General features: G+C 38.0%; 1 protein-coding gene across 13 annotated transcripts in view; it reads left to right on the plus strand.

Moving 5' to 3' along the window:
• Nucleotides 1–24,125, plus strand: part of SVIL (supervillin) — a 142,628-nt gene that overhangs the window by 88,496 nt on the left and 30,007 nt on the right. For 8 of the 13 annotated variants that reach the window (XR_008821644.1, XM_056337633.1, XM_056337636.1 and 5 more), the window contains 10 exons: nucleotides 2,239–2,322; nucleotides 4,340–5,227; nucleotides 5,558–5,728; nucleotides 6,349–6,383; nucleotides 7,523–7,584; nucleotides 7,949–8,088; nucleotides 10,197–10,449; nucleotides 13,060–13,546; nucleotides 15,132–15,351; nucleotides 20,880–21,009. Coding sequence is in view for 12 of the 13 variants with exons in the window: in XM_056337633.1 (XP_056193608.1) it covers nucleotides 2,239–2,322; nucleotides 4,340–5,227; nucleotides 5,558–5,728; nucleotides 6,349–6,383; nucleotides 7,523–7,584; nucleotides 7,949–8,088; nucleotides 10,197–10,449; nucleotides 13,060–13,546; nucleotides 15,132–15,351; nucleotides 20,880–21,009 (2,470 nt within the window). In the remaining variant the exon portion in view is untranslated. The remainder of the gene's footprint in view (nucleotides 1–2,238; nucleotides 2,323–4,339; nucleotides 5,228–5,557; nucleotides 5,729–6,348; nucleotides 6,384–7,522; nucleotides 7,585–7,948; nucleotides 8,089–10,196; nucleotides 10,450–13,059; nucleotides 13,547–15,131; nucleotides 15,352–20,879; nucleotides 21,010–24,125) is intronic. The other 5 variants (XM_056337629.1, XM_056337631.1, XM_056337639.1 and 2 more) reach the window with 5 other exon arrangements.

The following is a 24,125-nucleotide window of genomic DNA, read 5'->3' on the forward strand; positions in this document are numbered from 1 at the left end:
GTTGCTGAATGGTAAAGTCATTGCCTATTACCATGCACTCTGTCTAAAGCTACTATGTGGTAGTCTCCTATAAAGCCATTTGCGCAACCAAAATAAGGGCTAACACCAGCTTTCCAGGTGGCTGCTGTTTTGTAGTCACTTCCACGTTATATAGGTTGCAGAATTGTTGTTATTAAATTTAAATTTGCTGAGTTCAAATTGGAAGATGAATGTGTCTTGCTTTGGAATACATATGAAAGGTTTGTGCCTTCAGTCCTAAGAAGATTTAATAATTAATCCTATTATCCATCACTGAGAAAACAACAAAGTGCTGAGAAGGTATCATTTGACATTGTCTGTGTTTGGCTGCTGAAGTGGCTGATTAACTCTAAATTCAAAACATGGCTTGCGTCCTTCTGACTACTCTTTTCAAAGGATGAATGATCAAGTACAAATAATTGCTGCTTGGGCCATGCCCACTGCAAAATGTGCCAAATTACACATTAAGAGACGAGAAGGAAGTTTGCTTGTTTCAAAGCAGTTCCAGCTATGGGGACAGCTCCTGTGAAAGGTTTTTACCTCCTATTTGGTCAGTTTCTTTAGGAACATAAAAAAATTTTGAAAAATAAAAGGTGTTTTTAACAGTTAGTTTGACCTTTTTCTAAACTTGATTTGGATGACATGACAACTGTAGGTGAGTTCTCAAATCTAAAGCTATTTGCAGTAAATACACTGTTATCTTAAGACCAGTCATTGATTTCACCTTTTCCAACTATTTTTATTTAAAGACCAGCTAAGAAAAATGGAAGTAGATGACCTGGAGCTTAATTTGGGATTTTCATCCCAGATGGCTCTACTGCAATGTGAGGACTTCTTTCAGACATAGCTATAGGTAATGGAAAACGGCTTGGATGCTTGTCATCTGCAGGGAGTTTGTTTGTAAATGTTAGTGTGGCTGGACAGTCTGTGCTTGCAGGGCTAAAAGTATTTGATGTGACCTGTTGGAGCAAGTCCAGAGGGCCATGAAGATGATCAGAGGGCTGGAGCACCTCTGCCATGAAGACAGGCTGAGAGGGTTGACCATGTTCAGCCTGGAGAAGGCTGCGGGGACACCATATAGCACCTTCAAGTACCTAAAGGGGCCTGCAAGAAAGCTGGAGCGGGACTTTTTACAAGGGTGTGTAGTGACAGGACAAGGGGGAATGGCTTTAAACTAAAAGAGGGTAGATGTAGATTAGATATAAAGAAATTTTTCACTGCAAGGGTGGTGAGACACTGGCACAGGCTGCCCAGAGAAGCTGTGGATGCCCCATCCCTGGCAGTGTTCAAGGCCAGGCTGGATGGGGCTTTGAGCAACCTGGTCTGGTGGGAGGTGTCCCTGCCCATGGCAGGGGGGTTGGAACTAGATGATCTTTAAAGTCCCTTCCAACCCAAACCATTCTGATTCTGCTGTTCCTGGAGGACTGTAGATGAAGTTGGGCATTAGCAAAGTATTTGAGAAACAGTATGTAGGTAGCCTGCAAATACCCTTTCATGCAGGCCTTTTAAAAGTTTGCAATGCTGGTGTTTCTTTCTATGCTTTCAACTCCAGAATAAACAGAACAAAGTCAAGACATGATCAAATAGGGGTTACTTAGTTTTTTAAGCTTTTGCCTTTCCCCTGTCCCTCAGTGACACGGCATGTTTTACTTGAGCAGACTGGGTTTGCATTTCTGAAGCTTTTGTGATACAGGGCTACAAAAGGACAGAGGAGTTCCAGATGCTCCTGAGAATTTCTTAGGAAATATGATATACCCATCTGAATTTCTACATTAATTAAATTCATATAACTACTTCATTTTGGACCCAGTGGTCTTTACCACTTTAAACTACAAATTAAAGGAATGGCTTTAGCAACTTTTCCAGGTGTTCTTACATAAACACTCAAACTGACCTCCAGTGGCAAATGGTAAAAAAAAATAAAAAAAATGCATAGTTGCTTTCGCTTCTCAAATTCTGGACAAAACACACTTGGTAAAGTTACCTTTGCAGAGTATTTAACATTCTGAACACATTTTAGTTGTTTGTGGAATGAAAATGATAGGGTTTTTCAGTTTATCACCTTTCAATTTGATTAACCTGCTGTGCTTTTGTTTTCCTGAACAGTCCTCTGTAATTGAGTAATTAGAAAAAAAAAATCAGTGGGGAGGGAAGACTGGGAGAAAAAATGGGAGTATGTGTTGAAATCTCAAAAATTACCTGAAGTTCTGTTTTCTGTAGTAGTGCAGGGAAAGCAAAACCTGAATGGTTTCTTCAGAAAGATTCGGAAGGGGACACACCTTCACTTATCAGCTGGCCCTCCAGGTATCCTGAAACATAACTGTGTGGCTAACAATCAGACTACAAACCTGCCCTTTCTTTCCCTTTACTCTGTCTTCATTTAACATTTGCCTTTAATTTTCCTTTAACAGCAGCAAGTTAGAAAGCATTGTTTCTTGTGGATAAACAGCTGCTGAAACTTTTCTGAAGCACCTGCTTTTACTGTAACTTACAACTGATTGTATTTTGATAAAGTAAAAATGCCCCTAGCTTCTTCCATAGACACTGTCATTGTGGCTCCCATTGATTTTTATAACTTATTTATTCCGCTTTGTACTCTGCAAAGCAGCAGATTTTTATACCACACACCATTCTATCTTAGCATTTCCTACAATGTATTCCTTGAATATTAAAGGAGAGGTACAAGAGAAGTAAAAAAAAAAATATATTGAAAAGTAAAGCAAGATCTTAATCAGAGCTACAAGCAGCTGCTTTCTCCCATTTTGGTCACACATGCAGTTAGCCCACCATGAGAAGCATTGCAGGAAGACTCTTTTTCCATTATTCTGATTAAAGTAATTGTTATAACCCAGTACTAACATCAGTGTGGATGTTCTGGCGAATGCTTGCTACATGTTGTTTAAAGAATCACTTTTTCAAACTGAACACTTTCTGTGCTTAACTTTGAGAAGTTTCCCTGATTAAGTGCACTGATCCTTAGGGATAAGAAACACCAAAATATTAGAAACGTTGGTGTTTCAGATAACTTTGGATGTCCTGGCTTATTCTCTATTAATTTGCCTTTTTTCCTAAATTTTGCTTTTTTAAAAATAATGTAAACTCCAAAATGTCTTTTGGTAGCAAGCCTGGAATTGCACATACTTTCAGATGGACTGCTTGCTTTCAAATAAAAAGCTGGTCTCCTGTGGTGCTTGAGTTTCTTTCCTTCCTCAGAATTAAAATCTTTGTTTGTACCCATGTGGGACAGGAGGAAGTACAGAGCTTTAATTTTTAATATTGTGTATGCAGTATTTACCCACGCTCGCCCTATAAGCTGTCTGAACACTTGATGTAGCTGTAGAACTGCTGGAGAGCTTGCCTGCAGTTGTAGCCATAGAGCCTCCGGCTGCACATGCTTGCCTTCCACTAGTGCAGCAGTTAATTAAGTGTCTAAAGGTAGAGTAAGACTCTGTTTTGCATGGACGTTACACGAGTCTATAGGTGATTGTAGAAAATACACTGAAGTAAGGTAACTTTTGGGAACATTCCTGTCAGTTTTGCATGTTAGAATGTAAGGAAACATTGTAAAACAGAATGCCTGTTTTGGGGTGGGGGTTTGTTCCTTTTTTTTTTTTTTTTTTTAAATACTTTTCTCCCCTGCAAGCCCTCTGAAGAACAGCCATCCATAGTGTCACTTTCGGCTTTAAGGCTTGCACTTTCAACATTTATTGTCACATACTGAAACAGGTTATACTAAATGTAACATTTCTTGCATGATACACAAAAGCACAAGTAAAAATGTCTCTGGCAAAACCTCTGAAGGGCTAGGTGGATGTAACAATGTGGGTTTTCGTCCCTTTCCCCAATGCAACAGCCTCTTAGTATGATGTAAGCTGTCCAGTATTTAGGTATATTCAGAAATCTGACTACACATGTGACTGCCAAGGAAATTTGCATTTCAGGCTGAACCTAACACTTCCATAACATAGAAAGCAGTTTTGATCATCTTGTTTGTTTGAGGCTATGGGTATGTGCTGTTCGACACACACAGTTGTGACCTCATGGGAACATGCTGTACGTTTTCAGAGCTTGCTCAGTTACCTTCTCAGGAGTCATGCATGTTTGAGGGCGTGTGAATCACTTGAATGTTTTTGAGCAATGTTACTGCTAAGAACTGGGGACAGGGGGAGGAAGGGGTTGCATCGTAAGATTGCTTTCGTTTATGTATTGATTGCTTTTTATTTTAATACGATGTTGCTGTCTGTGCCCACAGTAGGTGTCTGTGTTCCTTCCCAGCTTGGGTATTGCTGTTCACAGCTTTAATCCTTTTTCTTTCTTAAAGAGTAAAAGTTAGAGAGAAACTGGTGAAAGAGGAAAGTGCTCGTGGAAGCCCTGAACTTGTCACAGACACAGTATCTCACAGAAAATCCCATCCAGTGCCAGCCCACTACATGCCTCTTCAGACAGAAACATCTGCCTTTGATAGGGTTATAAATCAGCCCATCAGTTCAGTCCGCCAACCAATACATGGCTATATTCAGCCTGCTGGCACTGCTCACACAGCTCAGCTGATGGCAACAGAAGAACCAGCAAACAACTCTGTTGGCAGCCCTCTCCTACCAGACGGTGTTAGCCTCTTAACAAAATCATCAGTGGCCACTGTATCAGAGAGTGAAAAGAAAGAGGCACTTGGTTATGGAGCAAAGCCCGATGAAGAGGATTCCTTGGAGGGTGAACAGGCTTCCAAAGGCAGAAGACCAATTTTGCCCTCTGAGATTCGCAAGCAAGGGAAGAACCATGAAGGCCTTTTTGGAGGAGGAGAATTGGATACCCCTGTGGGGAGTTCCTCTTTCGCAAGCAAGCTCAAAGTTAACTCAGAAGTTCAGAGAGAGCTGGAGTGCAATAAGAGGCAGGCTCCTGAGCAGCAGTTTAAGACCTCTGAGAATATAGAAAGGAGCGAAGCTGTTATGTACATACAGAGTGGGTCTGTATCGCAGCCTGCCAAGGCAAAAACTCCTGTTTGGAAAGTGTCGACCGCAAAGCATAAAGTCCTGACTCGCTCAGTGTCGGACTATACTGTGGCTCCTAAGCTAGAAGCTTTTAAATGTAAGGAGAGCACGGAAGCAAATGCACCAAACGGTGAGATTGGCATGGTTGACACAAAAGTCTCTGTTGCCCAGCTCCGTAATGTCTTTCTGGAGACTGCTAATGCCAACAAGAAAACGGAACTGTAGGTGACATTTCAGACATATTTTCGTGTGAAATTTGCACGTCCTTAGCAAAAAATTACACACTCAACAGCAGTTGTGTTCAGCACTTAAAGCACACAGCTTGGCTCTCACCAGTGTGTACTGGAGGCTGAGATGGTCTGAATCCTGCTTTTGTGCTTCTGCTTGCTAGCGCAAGTTGTGATGTGGGGTAGCTGGAATGTGTACGTCTGTGCATGTTGCTGGAGGAGCATGCAGAGTGATCTCTAGTGAATTTTGAGATGCTTACATCTGTGCTTTACTTCTCTCTTCTATTTTCTTTTCTATGCACTTTCTATCATGTGGTTTAAAAGTGAATCTCGGTTTGAGATGGCAACAGCAGGCAGCACTTTGTCTGCCAATGGTGACCGTGAAAGAGGGCCACGAAGGCCGAGGCGCTATTTTTCTCCTGGTGAAAATAGAAAGACTTCTGAGAGATTTAAAACTCAACCTATAACGTCAGCAGAACGAAAGGAGACAGATAGGTAGGCACACACATAGCTCTGTGTAGTGTTCCGGTGCAGGTAGACACGAACAAGCTTGTGAAGAGATGCTCATTTGTTAGCATAAACATTTTGCAAGTTTATTGTTTCTCTTTAAAAACAATCAAGTATTTGTTATATCCTCTTATGACATAAAACCCAAAACATTACTGACAAAACCAATTTGTTGAAAATCCCCCCAACGTAAAATGGTGATCAGTGAATCATCTTAAGGTATTACAGCTGTCAGGTTCTGTCTAATGATAAATGCTTTTGGTTTTATTTGAAGAAAAAAATCTACTCTGCCTTATCGTTTACTTTTTTGTAAACAACCAAAGCTACACATTTTATGTTAAAAGAGTGGGCAGCAAATCTTAGACTTTTAACTTCAGCAAGATGAACTGGAAATCATTTTTGTGTACTGTATTTAAGTTTGGCTGCAATGGCTTGCCTTTCTGCTTTATTAAAGGATGTCAAAGTAGGAACCGTTGAAACTTGAGTAATAGATAGTTTTCCTATTCCTAAGACTTTTGAGGTCCTGCTATTTCAGATGGAGTTTGCATTTAATTTTTTTTATGTCTCATTTCCAACTAACTTCCTTCTGTTTGATAATTTTTTGCTAGGTCAATTCTGAGTGCAGAAATTCCAACTGCTGAAGGTATGTTACTACATTATTTTCTTAGGAAGAAATGGGAGCAAATGTTTTGTTTAAACTGAATAATTATTTGATAATGCAAAGAAGTCCACTTGAAAATAGCTATCATTACCTATAATATGTTTGAAGTACCATTTTTCCTTGGGTTGTGTTTACTACAGACTTGATTTCAAATTCATTTAAGTCCAAAAGTCTTTCTGTGGATACTGAACTTTGTATGGAAGTTAAGAGGGGGAATGGCTTGTTATTTTTCAATATAGTTGGGTTTTTTTTTCCTGATTTAGACAATAAATAAGCTACTTGGTGAGGAAAAAACCCACACACATTTTAATCAGCACTCTAGGACTAATAACTACATAAATAACAAAAAATCTTTACTATAGTGTGAAACTTATTAGTAACATTTTCTAGCTAAGGAGGCTGCAAGGCATTGGTTATTAAATTATATAAATCAGTCTGCCATCTTGCTTCTCTTTCCCTCTTGTCACTCTCGGCAAGTGTGTCACAAATTAAGTCGGTAATCTCATGAGTAACTAAATTTAGATTTAATGCTTTATGCTATTTGAAAGCTGATATTCTCTGCAGCTTTGAGATGCTGGCTCTTGGATCTGGAGGATGCTGATTTCAGCTCCTAAGGATACCAGCTGAGCCTCTGAATAATGGGGACACAAGGTGGTAAACAGAATGACCAGCTTCCAGAAGAGACCATTTTGTAGGTTCAATTAGTAGAAAACAGACATTCTACAAAGCAGGATGAATACTAACCCTTAAGAAAGTCTTTCAATCTAATTATTTTCATAGTTCATGTGTTATCATAGATATATTAAGTTTGATTATCATAAAAAGTTACTTGGATAACTTGAAAGCATGTGAAAGTATTGAAGACAAGTCTTTTGTTCTCAAATCATGTTAAGGATTTTCCTCTGATGCAATATGTGTAAAAAGAAGTAAAGTTTAAACAATTTGGTTCATGATAAGTCTTTTGTTAAAAGGGAGGAACAGCCAGCTTATTTGCTGGTGGTGCTTCTTAACTTAGTAAAACATAACTTCTGAGGAGCTCAAAAATCATTTAGTCAAAAACCCCCTTGCACTTAATAGGAACTTGATTCCTTATATCCAGTCTCCTTTTTTCCTTTGTGTAGATGAAGAGAAATTGGATGACCGAGCCAAACTAAGCGTAGCTGCAAAGAGGCTGCTTTTTAGAGTAAGTATTACATTCTCTTAACAGAAGGCTGAGTTAAACATTTCATGTACAAGATACTGAAGAACCCAAAGTGCATTAGAGTGAATTGTAATGCAGTTGACCAAGTCCAAGCTACATAACTTTTTTTTACTTCATCTCACGTATCTATACAGTAGACCTGTTGCTCGAAAGTCTTCTTTAAGAATGTAATGTAGAGAGATGTGTAGTTAGTTTTAACTCTGTGATACCTACTGTGCAATTATTTCCTCCTAATTCAGAGATGGGCATTTGGGAAATTTACTACTTTGCATGCAGGAAAGCTAAAAAGAAAGTACTGGTTTAGAACTTTCTTCCCTGGTTTTAATTACGATATATGTCCTCTTAGGAAATGGAGAAATCATTTGAAATGAAAAATATTCCTAAACCACCTACAAGAAGTTCAGCAGTAGAGAGAAGACTGCGGCGTTTGCAGGATAGATCACACACGCAACCAATAACCAGTGAGGAAGTGGTCATTGCAGCTACGTAAGTATTGTACATATGTTGGCTCTAAATTTGGTTCCTGCTTTTAAATCTGGGAGTAAGTTCCATATATGTGGTATTTACAGCTTTGTAACAAGGAAAACACTTATTGTTAAGGGCCAACTTCCTTGAGAACCACAATGGAAACTATATTGAAATTCCTTTTTAGAAGTAGAGGGACTAGTAAAGCATAACTTGTATGACTGTAATTTGGTAGAAAGCTTATGCACCTGTAGATCAGGTAAATGGGACTAATCATAGCATTGGTTTGTCACTCAAATAAAAAAAAATACATTGTGCTGAGGGAAATGGCACAATTTCTTAAGCAATGTATATTTGTATTGTGGAAAAACTTTTACACTCTGAAATCTCAAAGATACTTTTTGAAAATAGATTTCTTGCACGCTGGTCATACCTCATGAAATTTTCCTGAAAAACTAAAAGCAACTTTTTGGGAAAATTAAACAAAGGTGAATGATTTTCACCTAATAATCTACTAAAAGATAGCTTATGTTATGGGTAAAGAGTAACTTCAATAGACAACCTGTTTGTTCCTCTAGGTCTTTAGTTCTTTGAAAGTATTTGAAGATATTTTGCAAAGGTCGCAGCATATAACTCAGTTAATTAAAAAATCATTGCTGTTTGGCTTTTTTCTGTTTTGGTTTGGTTTGGTTTTGGTCTTTTCTGTAGTTAACACTTAATGTATTGCTTTTCTTAATGCTTTTTTCTTCTCTCTCCCTGTGAATTTTCCCTCCTTGGCAATTCTTTAAAGTGAATCTACCCCTGCTTCACGTTCTGTGAATACCCACACAGTAGTGACAAGAGTACCTAGTCCCACTGTAGTTAAGAGCACTGTACAACCTATCAGGTACTGGGCGGGATAAACATGCATGTTACATGGAGCACAAGATTCCTCAATAGCAGATGCATCTTTAAAGTTTTGAATGCCTTTTCAATGTGTCAAGTCAATACTCATTTCAAGAATATTTAAAACATTTGCCAACGTCATTTATGTTTGCATGATAAAACAATGCAACTTTTTTTTGTCAAGCATCTGTTTTCAGAACCTTTCTAACCACACTTACCTGTTCCAGAAGCATATTCTTCTTTGTGAAAGAAATGAATTTGCATGTGAGAAAACCTAGCAGAACCCTCTTTGCTTTTGGGTTTTTTTGTTGTTTTTTTTTTTTACACAGTAATGTCATCTTGTAATGAAAATACCAAAGCTGGGTGCTTGATTTCACAAGAAGTACATACGCTCTTTCTCTGTCTCTACATATATATATATATATATTTTATTTTTTTTAGCTTGCAAAATTAAAGGAAAGATAAGAAATTGCACCACCTATAGGTAAAGATGCAGAATACTGTTTGTCTGTTCTGAATGAGACGGGGAAAAAAAAATAAAATAGTACTAACTCCATAAATTATATTATTGTAGAGGTGAATGAAATATAATATTGTAGAGACAAACGCAGTTACAGCTTTTATGAATGAATATGTCTGCCTTCAGCATTGGTCAAACGATCTTCAAAATTAATGGAGTATATTACAAAACTATTTTTTTGGTTTTGAGTTACCCGAAATAACTCAAGAGACAGTCTAAATTCTGTTCCACTTAAAATTATAAGAGGCACTACAATTTATGCTAACCAAAAAGCAGCACTTAATTTGGAGTTTAAATCCATCTTTTAAATGTTTTTATCATATGTGGTCCACAAGTTCTTTCTAATAAAATTGATTTTTACATAAATTGAACTGTAAGACCCATGTTTGTTCTACAGCAGGCATCTTTAATGTCTCTCCATAGCTTTATATTCTGTATAAAGAGATTGGTCTGAAAAGTCTCTCTTCAGTCTGGAGTTCCCCTTTTAAAAAAATTGTTGTGCCATAATCAAATGAATTTGTGAATGAAAGTTTAACTTTTTTTAAATCTTCAGCTGTTGAATTGGAATTCATCATGCCAATGTTGAACCACTGCATAACCACTTAGGCTGCTATATTACATTGGCTGTTGTGCTTCATGTGCAGTTCTTCTGCTTCTGTCAGGTTGAGATTTTAAAATTTCATAATGGCTTCTTCAAAACTCATTTTCAGTTCTGTTTCTTCAGCTTGCAGGCATCAGCACACCAAAAAATTTTAGCTAAAGAAGAGATAAGAGCAGCCAAAGAGGCTATGGGGCAAGATCAGTCTGATGAACCAGATTCTTCCACCTTAAGTTTGGCAGAAAAGATGGCTTTGTTTAACAAACTGTCTCAACCAGTATCCAGGGCCATCTCCACAAGGAGTCGAGGAGATATTAGGCACAGGAGAATGAATGCTCGTTACCAGACTCAGCCAGTCACTCTTGGAGAAGTTGAGCAGGTAAGTGCAGTCTTAGCTCTTTTTCATTTGTTTCTTTTTATTGGAGAAAACAACTTCAAGTGTAAGATGCTGTAACAACTGGTCTTTTCTTTCTCTGAGCTACACATTGGGGTCATGACATATTAGCAGGAAAAAGCTTGTCAAGAAGCAGTCTTCTGACACTGAGGAACAACATCCTTTAAAATGTTCAACTTCATTGATGTGTTTTTCTTTTTTAAGTAATTCAAGAGTGTATCATTTTCCTGATTAGTGTACGCTGTACCTTTTGCAGTGCCTGTCTTTTTTGGCAGAGTATTATATGTCTTTTAAAAGTAAATTCCTGACCAAAGGGGTAAAAACTGTGACACGTGTCATCGTGCTTTAGATGTATTTTCAGGGAATTTTGGAGCTTGTCATGTGTAACTTTCAGACTCTCTCCTGTAAGCACTGAAAGTGTTTCCATTATTAGTCAGGACATGTTTTGTCATTTTCATCCGGGAGTGGGGATAGATTTCTTTCCCACCTCCCCCTGCAAATGCAGAATACATTTGAAATTTAGAAGGTCATAGTCAAAATGAAATTATTTACTATGTGCAGTGGAATTGGGCTTCCTGTTCTGGTATCCTTCATATAATTGGAACTGAAAAGGATTGGCTTTTTAGTGAAGTTTGAGTATAAGATGGCTCAGCAGTGGTCTTTCAGAGCTGATGTTCACAACAGCAGAAACTTCAGTCTCTTAGTATTACAGCTTTAAAAGAAATCACTTTAACAGTGAAGCACAACTCCTATGCATGTTGTATTTCTAGGGATTTGGATCCATCAGAGTGTTAGAAAGTTCCTGTTCTTCTCTTCCTATATGCTTCAATCATGATGTTACCTTTTCCGTATTATAATAATGGAATAGTGAAAAGGCAGGATTTCTCTAACTATTGGTGCAAAGGTGTCCAGATATATAATTTTTCTTTATGCTTACTTTACTTAGGCATGAAGTAGTGGTAAATATTTGGCAAATTAATTTTAACAAGGTTTCAAAACCTTACATAGTTCTCTTTCCTTTCATTTTCCACATGCCACCCACTGTCACAGCCTGGCCTCTTTAATATTAAAGAGTGTGTCACTAACTTGTTCGAGGGCCAGGAAGGTGATCAACAGAAATGGGCTGAAGAAGGTGGGAAAGAAGTGACATTCACATTAGTTTGTCAGACTTTTGCAGAACAAACTCGCTCTTCAAGGAAGGAAACGCAGAGGAAGCATGTTTTGTCATCTCTTTCTGAACCTAGCAAAACAACCCGGAGCTGACTCTGAACCAGGCTTGATAGGAATATATTTTCAAAAAGACTTTCTGTAGTGAACCGTTCATTTGTAGTGTTGGGATGTTTTGAGATGCAGTTACATTTTTTCTAGGAAGAAACAGAAGGTATCAAAAGAGATAACTAGAAGTTATGTTCCCAAAATATTTTGCAAATGTAAATATCTTGTAATTAAAGCTGAAATCTCTTTGCTGATCTCTTCTAAATTTCTGATTCTGATAGATGCAATGGAAAAAGAGTAAACTGGTAACTATTTTCTTATTCTTTCTTTGGAATCATTGAGCTAGCAAAATAGTCTTTGCTCTGCTTTCCCATTTGTTTAATGAATGACTATTGGCCATGCTTTATGGAATTTGCACGTGCATTTTAAGTTTTCAGTTGATTTCCTCCTACTGGTGTGATTTTTGTCTATTCCTTTTGCATGTTGTTCTCTAGCCCTGCAGTTTAAAAAAAACAACAAAAAAGCCTCTCTTGATGTGTATGAAGGTATAATTTTCAGTTTCTTTCATAGCTTTTGTCTCCTTTGGAGAAGGCAAAGCCAAGCTCTGCATTTCAGAAAAATTTTGCTTCTTAACTTTCTGTAGGAAAACTTTACAAAATTATTGTTTTAGAAGAGTAGAAAAGATTAGCTTTTCCACTGTGGAGGCTGGAAAAGCAAATTTGGAGTTTTTTTAAGGTTTTTTAATATGTTTCTAAGATTCAAATACTTTGCTCAGAGGTGTACATGACAGCCAATATTTATATTTGAAAAAGACTAACAGTCCTGCATGAAGGTGATTTATGTGGCAGAAACGTCAGGAATGTCTGCTCTATGTAGGACAGCACAGAGCAGAATCTCTCTCTGGCGCTGAGCTAGCTCCAGAGCTGGAAGCTGTATAACCGTATCAGAGCAGAGCTGTGCCAAAGCTAATTAGTCTTGCTGAGATGCAGAGTTGATTAGCTTGGGCACATGGCATGTCATCCGGTGTCTGGAACCTGAACTAATTTCTTTCCCCAGTGCTTCACAGTACCATGCCAGTATGAGCCTTTTTATGGAGCCCTGACACAACATTGCGTTGCATGCTACACATACACCCTTTATTACTAAAGATGTTGCTGTTCACATGCAGTCATTTCTTCTCTGGGTGGAATAATCTGCCTGCAGCCAAATTGTGGGGGCATTGTTGCTTTCCATGTGTGTTTCTAGTCTATATTTGTAGAGCACTACATTTATAAAGAAGGATACCTCTGATACGATTAGACTGTTTTCAGGAATTGATGATTTCGGAGCTTTTAAATCCTTAGGTCCCTTTTTTTTTGTTTGTTTGTTTTTTGTGCATAGGTACAAAATGAAAGTGGAAAAATTACTCCCCTGTCAACTGCAGTTGCAATGTCGGTTTCAACAATGGCATCTGCCCTTTCTTCATTGCATGCTGGAGACCTGCACACGAAGCCAGCTGGTGATGGAAGCATGAGTGCTACCACTAGAGCTGATTTGAGATTCCACTCTTCAGCAGAAAACTTGGACTCTTCAGGAAAACGCACACAGAAGTCAGAACAGTGGCAGCCCTCAACAGAAGCACTAGAAAGTAAAAGAGCATCAATGAAGCATGAAGAAGAGAGAAAGAGGTTTCTAGCACATGAAGCTAATGAAATTACAAAGTACAGCTCCTTTGAGGAAGAAACCACACATCCTGTTCCTGAAAAAACAGGAGACTACCATAAAGAGACAACATACAGCTTCCTGAGGAAGGGCAGCATGGAACTGTTTAGTTCACAAGCACTTTTTCAGCCTCTTGAACAGAAGGAAATCACTACTGGCATGCAAGGTAAAAAGGAAGTTAAAGAAGGCCAGTCCTTTGAGGAAAAGATGGATTTGGAAAGTGTTATGAAAAGAAAGACATGGCAAAGAGTTGCAATATATAGTTGCTCTTGTAATAGTCTCATTCAGCAAACGGTGTTTCTCTAGTTTAAAAGTCTTTATTTCAAGCATTATCAAGGCTGGTTATGTTTCATTTTTTTAACACCACTTAAAATTAGAGAATTACCTGTGAAATCTTAAGTTTTACAAATACACTTTTCTTTGTTATTCTTTCAATTCTTCAGCCTTTAAAGATGGCTCAATTTTATTCAAATTTTCTTACTTTGAAAGAAGTGGTATTATATGCTGAAGCTAAGATTTATCCTTTCTGCTTTTGTCCTTGCCGCTGCCCTCCAAAATGCTGAACAAACTAAACTTGCTGCTCTGGGTTAAGCATCTACTCTTAACTATTGCCTTCTCATGCATGTATAGTTACATATTAGCTATATATGTGTATATGTAGTTAGTAGCAGATAATTTTCAGACAACTAATTTTGCAAAACTATTATTTTCTCTTCAAAATGTTGACAATATAAAAAAAGTAATTCTCAGAGCAACTACATTTCTATATGCACAGCGTAATTCAGACTTAACAAGTAAACTTACCCGTCTTTAAATAAAGTGCTTTGGAAATAGTCAGTTTGGTCATTGCATAAAACCCTTCTATTTGCTTGAATTCAGAAGGATGTTGTATTAATTTTCTGTTTTATTTTGATGGGATACAGGACCACAGTACCCTGTAGTGCTAGAAACATTTTTGTCTTCATTCTGTGAAGTTAATTTATTTTTAATTTAATGGTCTTCAAACAAGTGTAGGGAGGAGGGTATAGTTCTGTCTACATTCCTCAAAAGCAGCGTCTGTTCTATCCAATTAACTTTCAGTGACTGCAGGGAAGATGGAGACTGGGATAAAACAAGAGCAGTTGTGTATCAGAGGGGGCGTTGTGCTTGTAAAATTTCAAAAAGAAAAATGAAGATCACTTATTTCCTTAAGGATAACTGTAATGGTGCATTTATCTTTCATCAAGGCAGTTTTTCCTGTGGGTTAATTGCTGCTTGAAAAAACAAAATCAAATAAGCCCCCAACACCCTCCTAGAAAATAATACCTTTATTAAGTTATTAAATGCCCTCCTAATATGCTACTTATGCATTAAGCTACTTTACCAATAAGTTAATTTCTTACTTAAATTTTGTCTGCTTATGTTCTCCTACTCTGTGTTCCACTCTTACTTGCATCTGTCCATTTGTTATCCTGTCGGTGTGATGACAGGAGCAGCCGTTTGTGCTTCTTCCATGTGAAGTTCAGAACTGTATATTGAACATGATATTCGGTGGCTTCGTGTGAACCTCGGTCACTAATGGCCAGTCTATGCAGCAGATAATACTGCACAAATAATCTTTGTACTGTAGTTCAGCCAGAGATTTTTTTCCTGTTAGGGTAGCATGTGATTTGAATATTAAAAACCAGATTTGCTGCTTCAGTGTTAGTAATGTAAAATATGTTTCAGAACAGCACTAAGTCTAATTCAGCACTTCTCTTTTGAATGGGCAGACCATGCTGAGCCTACTTCTGAACTCACCAGCACATCAGCAATGAGGACAGTTCCGCAAACTGCAGCTGTGGCATCCTGTAGACTTCAGGAGCTCTCTGAACAATTGGAAGGCAAATTTTATAAGAATTCCTCTGAGATGTTTTCAGTTGGAGAGAACAAAGCACAAACAACTGAGGATGTCCTTGATAATTCCAGCAAAACGATGTCAATTAAAGAAAGGTACTTAAATTTCACTTTCCTTTAAAATGATCTCTATTAATACAATCATTAGACAGATGGTATAAAAAGAAGCTTTAAACCTGTTTCTGAAAAAGCTAAGTGGTGATTATTAGCCTTTATTAGATGTCAAATACTAACAGTAGCAACATGCAGCTAATCTGCCTGACATGCTTATAAAGCAGATGGTGGTGAATGAGAATTACTGTTCAAGAGAACGTGATAATCTGATTTTGAAAGAGCCACCTGAATAATCAATAAGTAGTTCAGAAATTGAAAGTTGTAAAAATACATGTTCTAGTTACATTTATACTGATATACTCAATATACTTCCCCAGGTTCCGTTTTTAGTTACAACAGATATAATGTGATTAATTTTTTAATAGCTGGTTTTCTGTTGGTCTCTGGGTGTGCGCTTTTAAATAAGCTCGGTACCGGGAGTCAGGGACAGACTCTGTGGTGTTTCCCCCTCTGCTTCAGAAATACATGGTTGCCATTTTGACTTCTGAGAACTTACTGGAGGGGTTTTAAAAGGGTAGTAAGTTAGACAGGTTTGTGGGAGTATTAGAAATATTTTTTGAGCCCAAGATCATTCTGATCTGAAACAAAATGTTGAGTGTTCTGTGCTTGTATGGACAGTAGGAGTTCATGGGTGGACCTCCAATAGCTGCTGTAGTACTTGTAAAAGTCATTCTAATTTAGTTAAAACTTTGAGGGGATAAACTCAGCCCAAAACCGTCAACAGATCTAGTAGCAGTCCAGTGAGTAAAACTGCAAAATTCAGGTTGACGAATAGGCCTGGTTTTACTTCAGTTTTTCTGCAGTGAAAACAGAACCAATAAATAAAAATAGCTGTTTGATTAAACTTTCGCTGTGTAAAAGCCTTCCTTTACTTGGTGAGGGGGGGGAGATATTAGGAACTCCTAACTTCTTTTGTTTTAAACATGATTCCAAAGCATGCTCCTTACGTTCATGTATTTCTAGGAGGTGAGTCATCCTCATTTATAGACCATCCCCACTCCCTGTTATCCCCTTAACATAAAGAGGGGATGCAGGGGCAGCTACAACAGCTCTATAGTCTTAGTCCCCCTTCTGAAGGATATACTTACCTTTTTCAGTTTGCTGTTGCTTTGTTCAAAGCAACCTTCACCCACGCCCACCCTCCACCCCTCTTCTGTAAATATGTCAACTGTCTGCACAGGTGAGGTTTAACACCAGTAACTTCTGGTTTATAGGTGATAAATTATCTGCCTTCCCTGATCCCAGCGAGGAAAAAGAGGTTGGAGGGAGGGGAAGATCCAAGTATTAGCAGCTGTTTCAGTCCTAAATTTAATGCTTCAGTTGAGTTGATCTCTTGAGGAACTGATGTTAAGGACTATCAGTCGCACAGTCTGGAATTGCTTTCGTTAGGCCTCCAAGACTGTCTAGTCAGTCCCAAAGCTGACAAAAGAAAATACCTGCTGCTTTGTCAGGAATTTGTATATACTGATTCCACAAATGTCTGTAAAGGGCAGAATTGGTATCAAAATGTTTTAGCCTTCCAAAATACCTCAGTAGTCTATTTCTTGGCCCAGAATTACAAAAAACTACAACCAGTTATTTTCTTTGCTTGGCTATTGCTGATGCCAAGTATTCATAAACCTCAAAGAAGATTTCTGCTAAAGATTAACTATTACACTTTGGATATTTTTTTTTTCCCCTTTTACATTCACTAACTCCATCTTCCCATCCAGTGAATTTTTCTGGCTGTGTCAGACATTCTTTCACCTTATGGAAGAACAGCTTTTCCACAGATGTAATGATATTTGGGCAGGATGCATGCATACTGGTCTGGATGAAAGTGATTTTCCACAAAGACTTACTTTACTGAACTAATATTATCCTTGTGAAGTGAGTGCATGCCTGGCATTTCAAAATTACCTATAGTATATGGAAGAATGAAAATAATGATTTTTCAAGGAAGAAAAGACATGTATCCTCTCTTATGTAAACATACAGCTTGGACGTGAGAAGGAGCAGAGTCTTATATCTTTGGATAGTCTTGGCTGTGTTTTGTTTTAGGCCAGTCCACTGATATGTTGTATATGAATGGTGGGAAGCTTTTTTTAATTGTCTTGCCTTCAGGAAGAGGAATGTCTGGGAGAACTTCAAGTGGAGCATCAGTTGTGTGTAACTACCTGTCTTTGTGTATTTATAAAGACCAAAGTTGCTAGAACACCACCCTATCAGGTCTGCTTTACAAGTTGGCAAAAAACCTACAGATAACTCCAATTTCTGGTGAATCTCTTACCATCATTCATTCCTTCTCAGGAAGAGCCCAGCCTAAACTTAATTTTCAAACTTCTTTGTTTGTTTGTTTCATGTATGGATGCCACAGCAAGACTTTCTTAGGCAGACTAGTCCCCACTATGGTGATTTTATGCACTCTTTTTAACAATCAGATTCCTTTTTGTAGCTACTTATCTCATATTAGCCTCCAGGATTTATGATTTAGTTGAAAATACCTGGTCAAGTACAGCCAGTGGAGTATGTGTGAAAGCCAAACCTGTGTCCAGTTTAATCTGTGTTGAGGGTAACATTAGCGGCTAAGATACTAAAATATTGCCACAGAAGAAAGATGTGTCATTTTTGACATTTTTTGCAAGGACTTTTGCCAAGGCCTTTCATACAGTGCTCCTTATTTAGGCAAAACCATTGTTCAGATCTTGTTTCTATTTCCCTTCAGTATTAATCCAACATTTTGCATTCAGTGGTGAAAGCTTTTGCTTTAAACCCATCCTGACACCTTTGGGATGACGATGATTCTGATCTTGATGGTGGATATTCTATCTCAGTAGTAGGTGAAAGAAGGATGCAGAGCAAGCTGTCAAAGATGGGCAGATATATAAGCAGCTTTTTTCTTTCAAGGAAAGAGTAAAACTTTTTTTTCCGATCAGGAAGGGAACTTTTGAAGGCAAAAGTAGTACGAACAGAACTGTGAAAGCAAATAATGAATGATTATTCAATATTTATCAAAAGCAGAAAACTAAAGGTATGCAATGAAACTAGGCAGCAGGCCTTAAACAAATCCAAGGGTTAGACCCAATAATTGCCTCATTTTTGCAGACTTTCCAAAGAATCAACTTCTGCCTACTTTGGGTTAAGCTACTGTGGCTGGTAGGCTTGCTTGTGTGAACCAGTTCGGTAGTTCTTGCATCTTTATTCTTACAGAAAGGTGCCCTCCAGTTGTTGCTCAGTCTGGGCAGTCTAATTTTATTGTTGTTTCCATTGTTCAAAAGTAATTCATGGCTTTAGGTTTTACACATCAGTCAAGTTTTCAATGGCATACAGGGCATACATGTTTAGTTTAAGTGGTGATTTCATTGCTCAAAACAGACAAATGTGTTCTCACTCTAGGAGTTGTTTCATACCAGTGAAGAGTGGAGGGCTAGTATGAATCCATCCTTATGGCAGGAGAAAGCAAAACAAAGTCTTCAGAGACACAGAAGCATAATCAGAATTAGATGTTCTCTTCCTGATCAACCAAGCTGTTTGGGGCAAAGGTCTAGGGTAAATACTCTGCAGTAATATCAGGTTAAAAAAAGAGAATTATTTTTTTTTTTCTGCCTGCTATGCTGAGCAGCTAGAGACATTTTTCAAAACAAACCCATCTCAGGCCACAACTGACCAAAATGCCTTTCAGCTTCAATTATCAGATCATTTCTAAGCAAAGCTGACCTGAGAGAACATAACTACTGAAGATTATTCAACTGCATGGTGGCAATTTAGTCCCATCTTGGTCTCCTCCACAGTTTCACACATGCATGGATGCACTCCAGAAGATTAGTTCTGGGCAGTGAAATCTTGTATGCATTCTGGAAACAATGACTATGGCCTCAACTCCTTATTGTGAGTCCTCTTCACCCCTACTCGTCCTGTGCTGTGAGGTATGAAGCAACTAGGCAATATGAAGCCTGCCAGCACTGCCTGCCAGGCCAGGAAGAGAGGAAGTAACTGCTTTCTTGAATACTAACATTCTTGCTGCCATTGTATTCTGTGGATTTACTGTTTTCTGCATTCTCAGTTTTTCTCAAATGACTGCCTTAAGGCCAGTTGGTCATCTTTGAATAGGTCAGTAGCATGGTTGCACCCCCTGGATTTTTGCAGGAAGCAGCTGCCTGAAACTTGGCTTCTAGCTAGACCTATTCAGTCCTATCCTTTCCTTCTCAGAGTTTCAAGACAAGATTTACTGTGAGTGTAACAGTAATCACATCTCTAGAGAGAAATCTCCATGTCTTGTGGTCAAAATAGGTTTAACTACTGAACTTGTTAAAATGTTACTAGGGTTAAGGGTTTTGTATATCCTTACTGAAATGCCCTAGATTAAAGGAAGTTATTTAGTAAAACTTAATTCAACTAGAATAAAAATTACTTAGCGGACCGATGCAACTGTTTGCACAAGTACTGCAGATACATGTTGTATGGATTACTAAGGATAAGTTCTGAAGCCTGGACAATTCCTACAAATACTAATTTCTGAGGAAGGTAAAGTGAGATCATGCCTGTGTAGATCTTGTATTCCTAACTGACTTCCCCTACCCTCAAAACTAATCACCTCAGGGTTAGTATGGACAAACAGGTTCTAATTTTAGCAAAATAAATCTACATGCTGTCCCCACCAGAGCCAGTCAGTGTCCGTTTGTGCTATATTTAGAATTTTGCTCAAGATTAGGAAATAGTACTTTTAAAAGATCCTATTTACCTGAGATTAATGGTAATCCACACTTTAAATATCAGCCATCCTTTACATGAGTTGAATCTTGCACATAGATTTCACAGTTGTAGTATAGTTAGCACCAATTTACTAGTACATTAGTACTACTGATCTGTGTCACAGCAATGCCTGAGCTAAGCAAGGAGGTACTAAGTGATCCCTAGGAGTTGTAGTGAAAGCAGAAACTGCAGAGTTGTCATTTGATGTGCCTGATGAGACCTAATTGGTGTGTGCCTGCTGAACAGACCTCTTTCTTCTTGGACTTCAAAGAAAATAAATCTTAAAATCTTTTTTTTTAATGAGTACAATAAAGACCAAATGTAGGATTCTTCTTATTAACTCTGGACATCTACAGCATAAGCATCCATAGCTGAGCTAGTCACTCTCTATGCCTTATCGATGGAAGGGGAGGGAAAAAAGCAGTGATAAATCTAACCTATTTGTATGTTTACTTTAGGAGGATCTGCATTGAATCTTGGTCTCCCTTGACTGTATTGGCAATTTCCACTGACCATACAAATTAACTGGAGTGTCTGTCTCAGATCTAAATGTCTGTGTTTTGATAGATGAATTCCCATTCAACATGTTCAGTAAAGGCTTTGATGTTCGTTTGTGAATTTGGTATACATGTGCAAAATGTAAATAACTACAGTTAATGTTAGTAAACTTAATTTCAAATTCTCTTGAATGCAGCATTAGTGAAACACTAAGGGTAGCTTTTGAGGATAATGAGAAGTGCAGTGTTTAAAGCTACCTGTTGGCATGTTTTTTCTTCTAGGTTGGCGTTGCTGAAGAAGAGTGGTGAAGAAGATTGGAAGAGCAGGCTCAGCAAAAAGCAAGAGTATGCAAAAGTGCCTGTTACTGATCGTAGTGCGCAGATGCAAGAAGTTGAGCAGCTGTTGAAGAAGGTAACTCTATCCTTGTTTGGAAAAAACGTCTTGCTTGAAATGCTTCAGCTTTTTGAAGATGCATCCAACTAGACAGGCACGCCTAATACTAGTTACTAGCTTCTGCTATTTCTCTTGTTGTCAGGCTTGTTTAAATAACAATTTTCCCAACGTGAGAGCTCTTTAAACAAGAATGTTTTTACTGACTTGGGACATACACTATTGGTTAGTATCTTTACATTAGCAGATTATGAACCAGTAAGTATCCTTGTAAGGCTTCTGGAAATTTTACTGATAGAATGATTTAAGCCTCCTCCTCCAGTGAAATTGCCTTAAAACTTTAAGTCTAGGTGTTTTCTTTAGTATGGGTGAGCTTGTAAAAATTTCAGATTCCTAAAGCTGTGTTGTCTCTGTGCATATACTTTTTTTCTGAGCAGTAATTTTGGATCCTGGAAACACTGAGGAAATGCAGGTACCAGAGCATTCATGAGCCATTCAGCTTTTGGTTATCTTCCATGATCTTTGGTGTTTGTCATAGCCAAAGCCATCTGGACAAGGATTTTATTTGTTTTGTCAGTGTTGGTGAATAGAGTGGGAGATGGGTAGAAGGGTGTAGAGGAAAGTCCACATTGTTAGCACACTCTGGCTATGTCTATACATGTGTAAGTTATGTTGCCCATCAGGAGTGGGTCTGTAAAGCAGAACAGTTATGGATGAGGATCTGCTATCCATGCCATACTTGCTTGTTTTGCTTCACAGTGAAGTTTTGCTTCAGGCTAAATTTAGTCTGCTCCTGTGGCCTGACTGCCTTACAGCCGTGGTGTTACATGGGAATCCAGGATTGTGCTTCAGGGCTTAGTTTCATCCAAAAGTCTGTACATTCTGCAGTGTGAACCAAAGCACACAAAATAAGAATGACTGGGAGATTTGCTTCAAAATGGACTGCTGGTTTAAACTACAGGACTAATGCTTCCCCTCTGCATCTATTATTTTGAAAATGACAGTCAGATAAAATAGGCTATTTCAAAAGCCTTTTAATTTTTGAAGGGGTATTTTCTCAGAGAACAAGTGAGGATAAAATTTGTGTTATAAATTCTACTAGTGGAGACAGAAACCTTTGGATTCAATTATTCAGTTGTGAGAATGCTGCTTGAATTAAATAGCATAGGTCACCAAAACCAAAAAGTCTTCTGTTCCATCAGTATATTGGAAGTAAGGAGTTGTTACACAGTCTGTCATTATTGAGGATAAATATGTGCCTAACGTGTGACTCATCAATGGTTGTGTGTTAACTGGACAGAAAAACAAGAAAGCTTATTTTTGCGTTTGGTTTATGGGTTTTGTTTTGGTTTTGCCCTGTGGACTCGCTCAGAAATCCAGTTGCTGGTTTGAAAGATGTCCTAAAGCAAAAATAGTTTCAGGGAGGAAAGCAAAACTGTGGTCACATTTTTAACAAGCTAGGCTCCGAAATGACAACTGTTGAGATCAGATAACAAATGTACTCCAGCTAAAGACAATGGGGCTGAGAAAAAGCTTTAAGAAGCTGCCAAGATTTAGGCAGAGACAAAACCTTTGTTCTTTCTGCTGCTCCCCAGCACCCATATCCTCCCTGCTGTGTTACCATGTGCAGCAGCTTCATTCAGCATAGCACAAGTTAGGCTTTTAAAGCAAGTAAGCGAGCATGAAGTGCTTGAAGGGTACAAGCTTTGAAGTGACAGTGCTAGCAGTGGGAGTTTCTGTGACACTGGGTCACCCACTCTATTGGTTCATGTTGGCACTTGGCTTTTTAGAGCCTAAATCAAAGGATTTGCATGTCTGCCAATGGGTGAAATCTTGGATGTATAAGAAAAAACGTTAGTCTTATTAGATACACAACTCCCTGAACTGTAATGGTATTTGTGATGCTGATTTATTATGTGATACATGATAAATAATGTGAAGCTTCACTTAACTGACCACACTACTTATAACACACCATGTCAGCTGCCCTTAAATCTGAAAATGCTGTTATTGATAACTAATCGATGTAATGGCTATTAGAGGACCATCAAGCAGTGTGCCACTGAAGTCTCTGTTTGTAGAGACTATGGTGTACTTAAGAATCTGGGTAGTCTCTGTTGCTGGATTGCAATAAAAACGTATGAATTGTATTGATTACTGTGTTTTGAGCTAGTTAAAATACAATTTCCACACATGCAATCATGCATTGACAGCAAGGGTGTGTAAACTTCTGTCATGCCTTGCTGGTTCAAAATAATGCCTTAAGTTTTTAGTTGCAGTATGTCACTCCTGTTAACATAGTCAGACACGTCTTTAGGTTTTCTTTTGTGTGTGTCTTTTCTTTTAAAAGGTTATCTAACTTCTTCTGGAGACTTGATTATTGAAGCTTAGCTGTGTAAAATAAAATTTATTAGAGTGCATTTAGATGTCTTATAAACAACAAAAGTTGAAAGATTTATTCTTTTAATAAGATAGTTACATTAAATAGTGCTGTTTCATAACTTCTAGTCGAAATGCTTCGGCACGTTTTTTGCATGGTGAGATATTTCTCCAAATGTGTTATAGTCATTTATATGTATGCTAATCTGTAGAAAACCCATAAAATTCATGGAAAAGCTGACAGAGCAATGTCAAATGGGGGAAAAAGGGGACTAAGGAAGTAACTCAAGGAGATATAGATGAGAGGGAAAGTTGAGATTTACTTGGAGGTCCAGCATCTGTCAGCATCTGTTTTGATGATTGCTGCACATAGGAGGAAAATTTGTTAGAAGCTGTGAGTTATTTATATGTACAGTAAAGCATACTTGGACAATTCAAAGAATAGCTCTAACATCAGGGGAACAACTGTACACTGAGGAATGTCTTACTGGGAAAAAAAAATCCCTTTTATTTGGGAAAAATGGTTTGCATTTATTATATCTGTATTTATCATCTCAGGTTGGATGGAAGGCTTCCAGTTCGTTGGGTTTTTTCATGGGTAGCCAAATGAAATAACTTTATAATCTTTCCTTAGTATCAAATTAGCAAGATTTACTGGAATGAAAATTCCCAGTTTATAGTCAGCCATTTTTAACAGTCCCTGATTAATGTGATTACCAGCTGCATTGCAGTCGCATTAAAGCAGTGAACGTCATTTG

This window comes from Falco biarmicus, chromosome 4 (genome assembly GCF_023638135.1).
Source record: "Falco biarmicus isolate bFalBia1 chromosome 4, bFalBia1.pri, whole genome shotgun sequence".
NCBI lineage: Eukaryota > Metazoa > Chordata > Aves > Falconiformes > Falconidae > Falco > Falco biarmicus.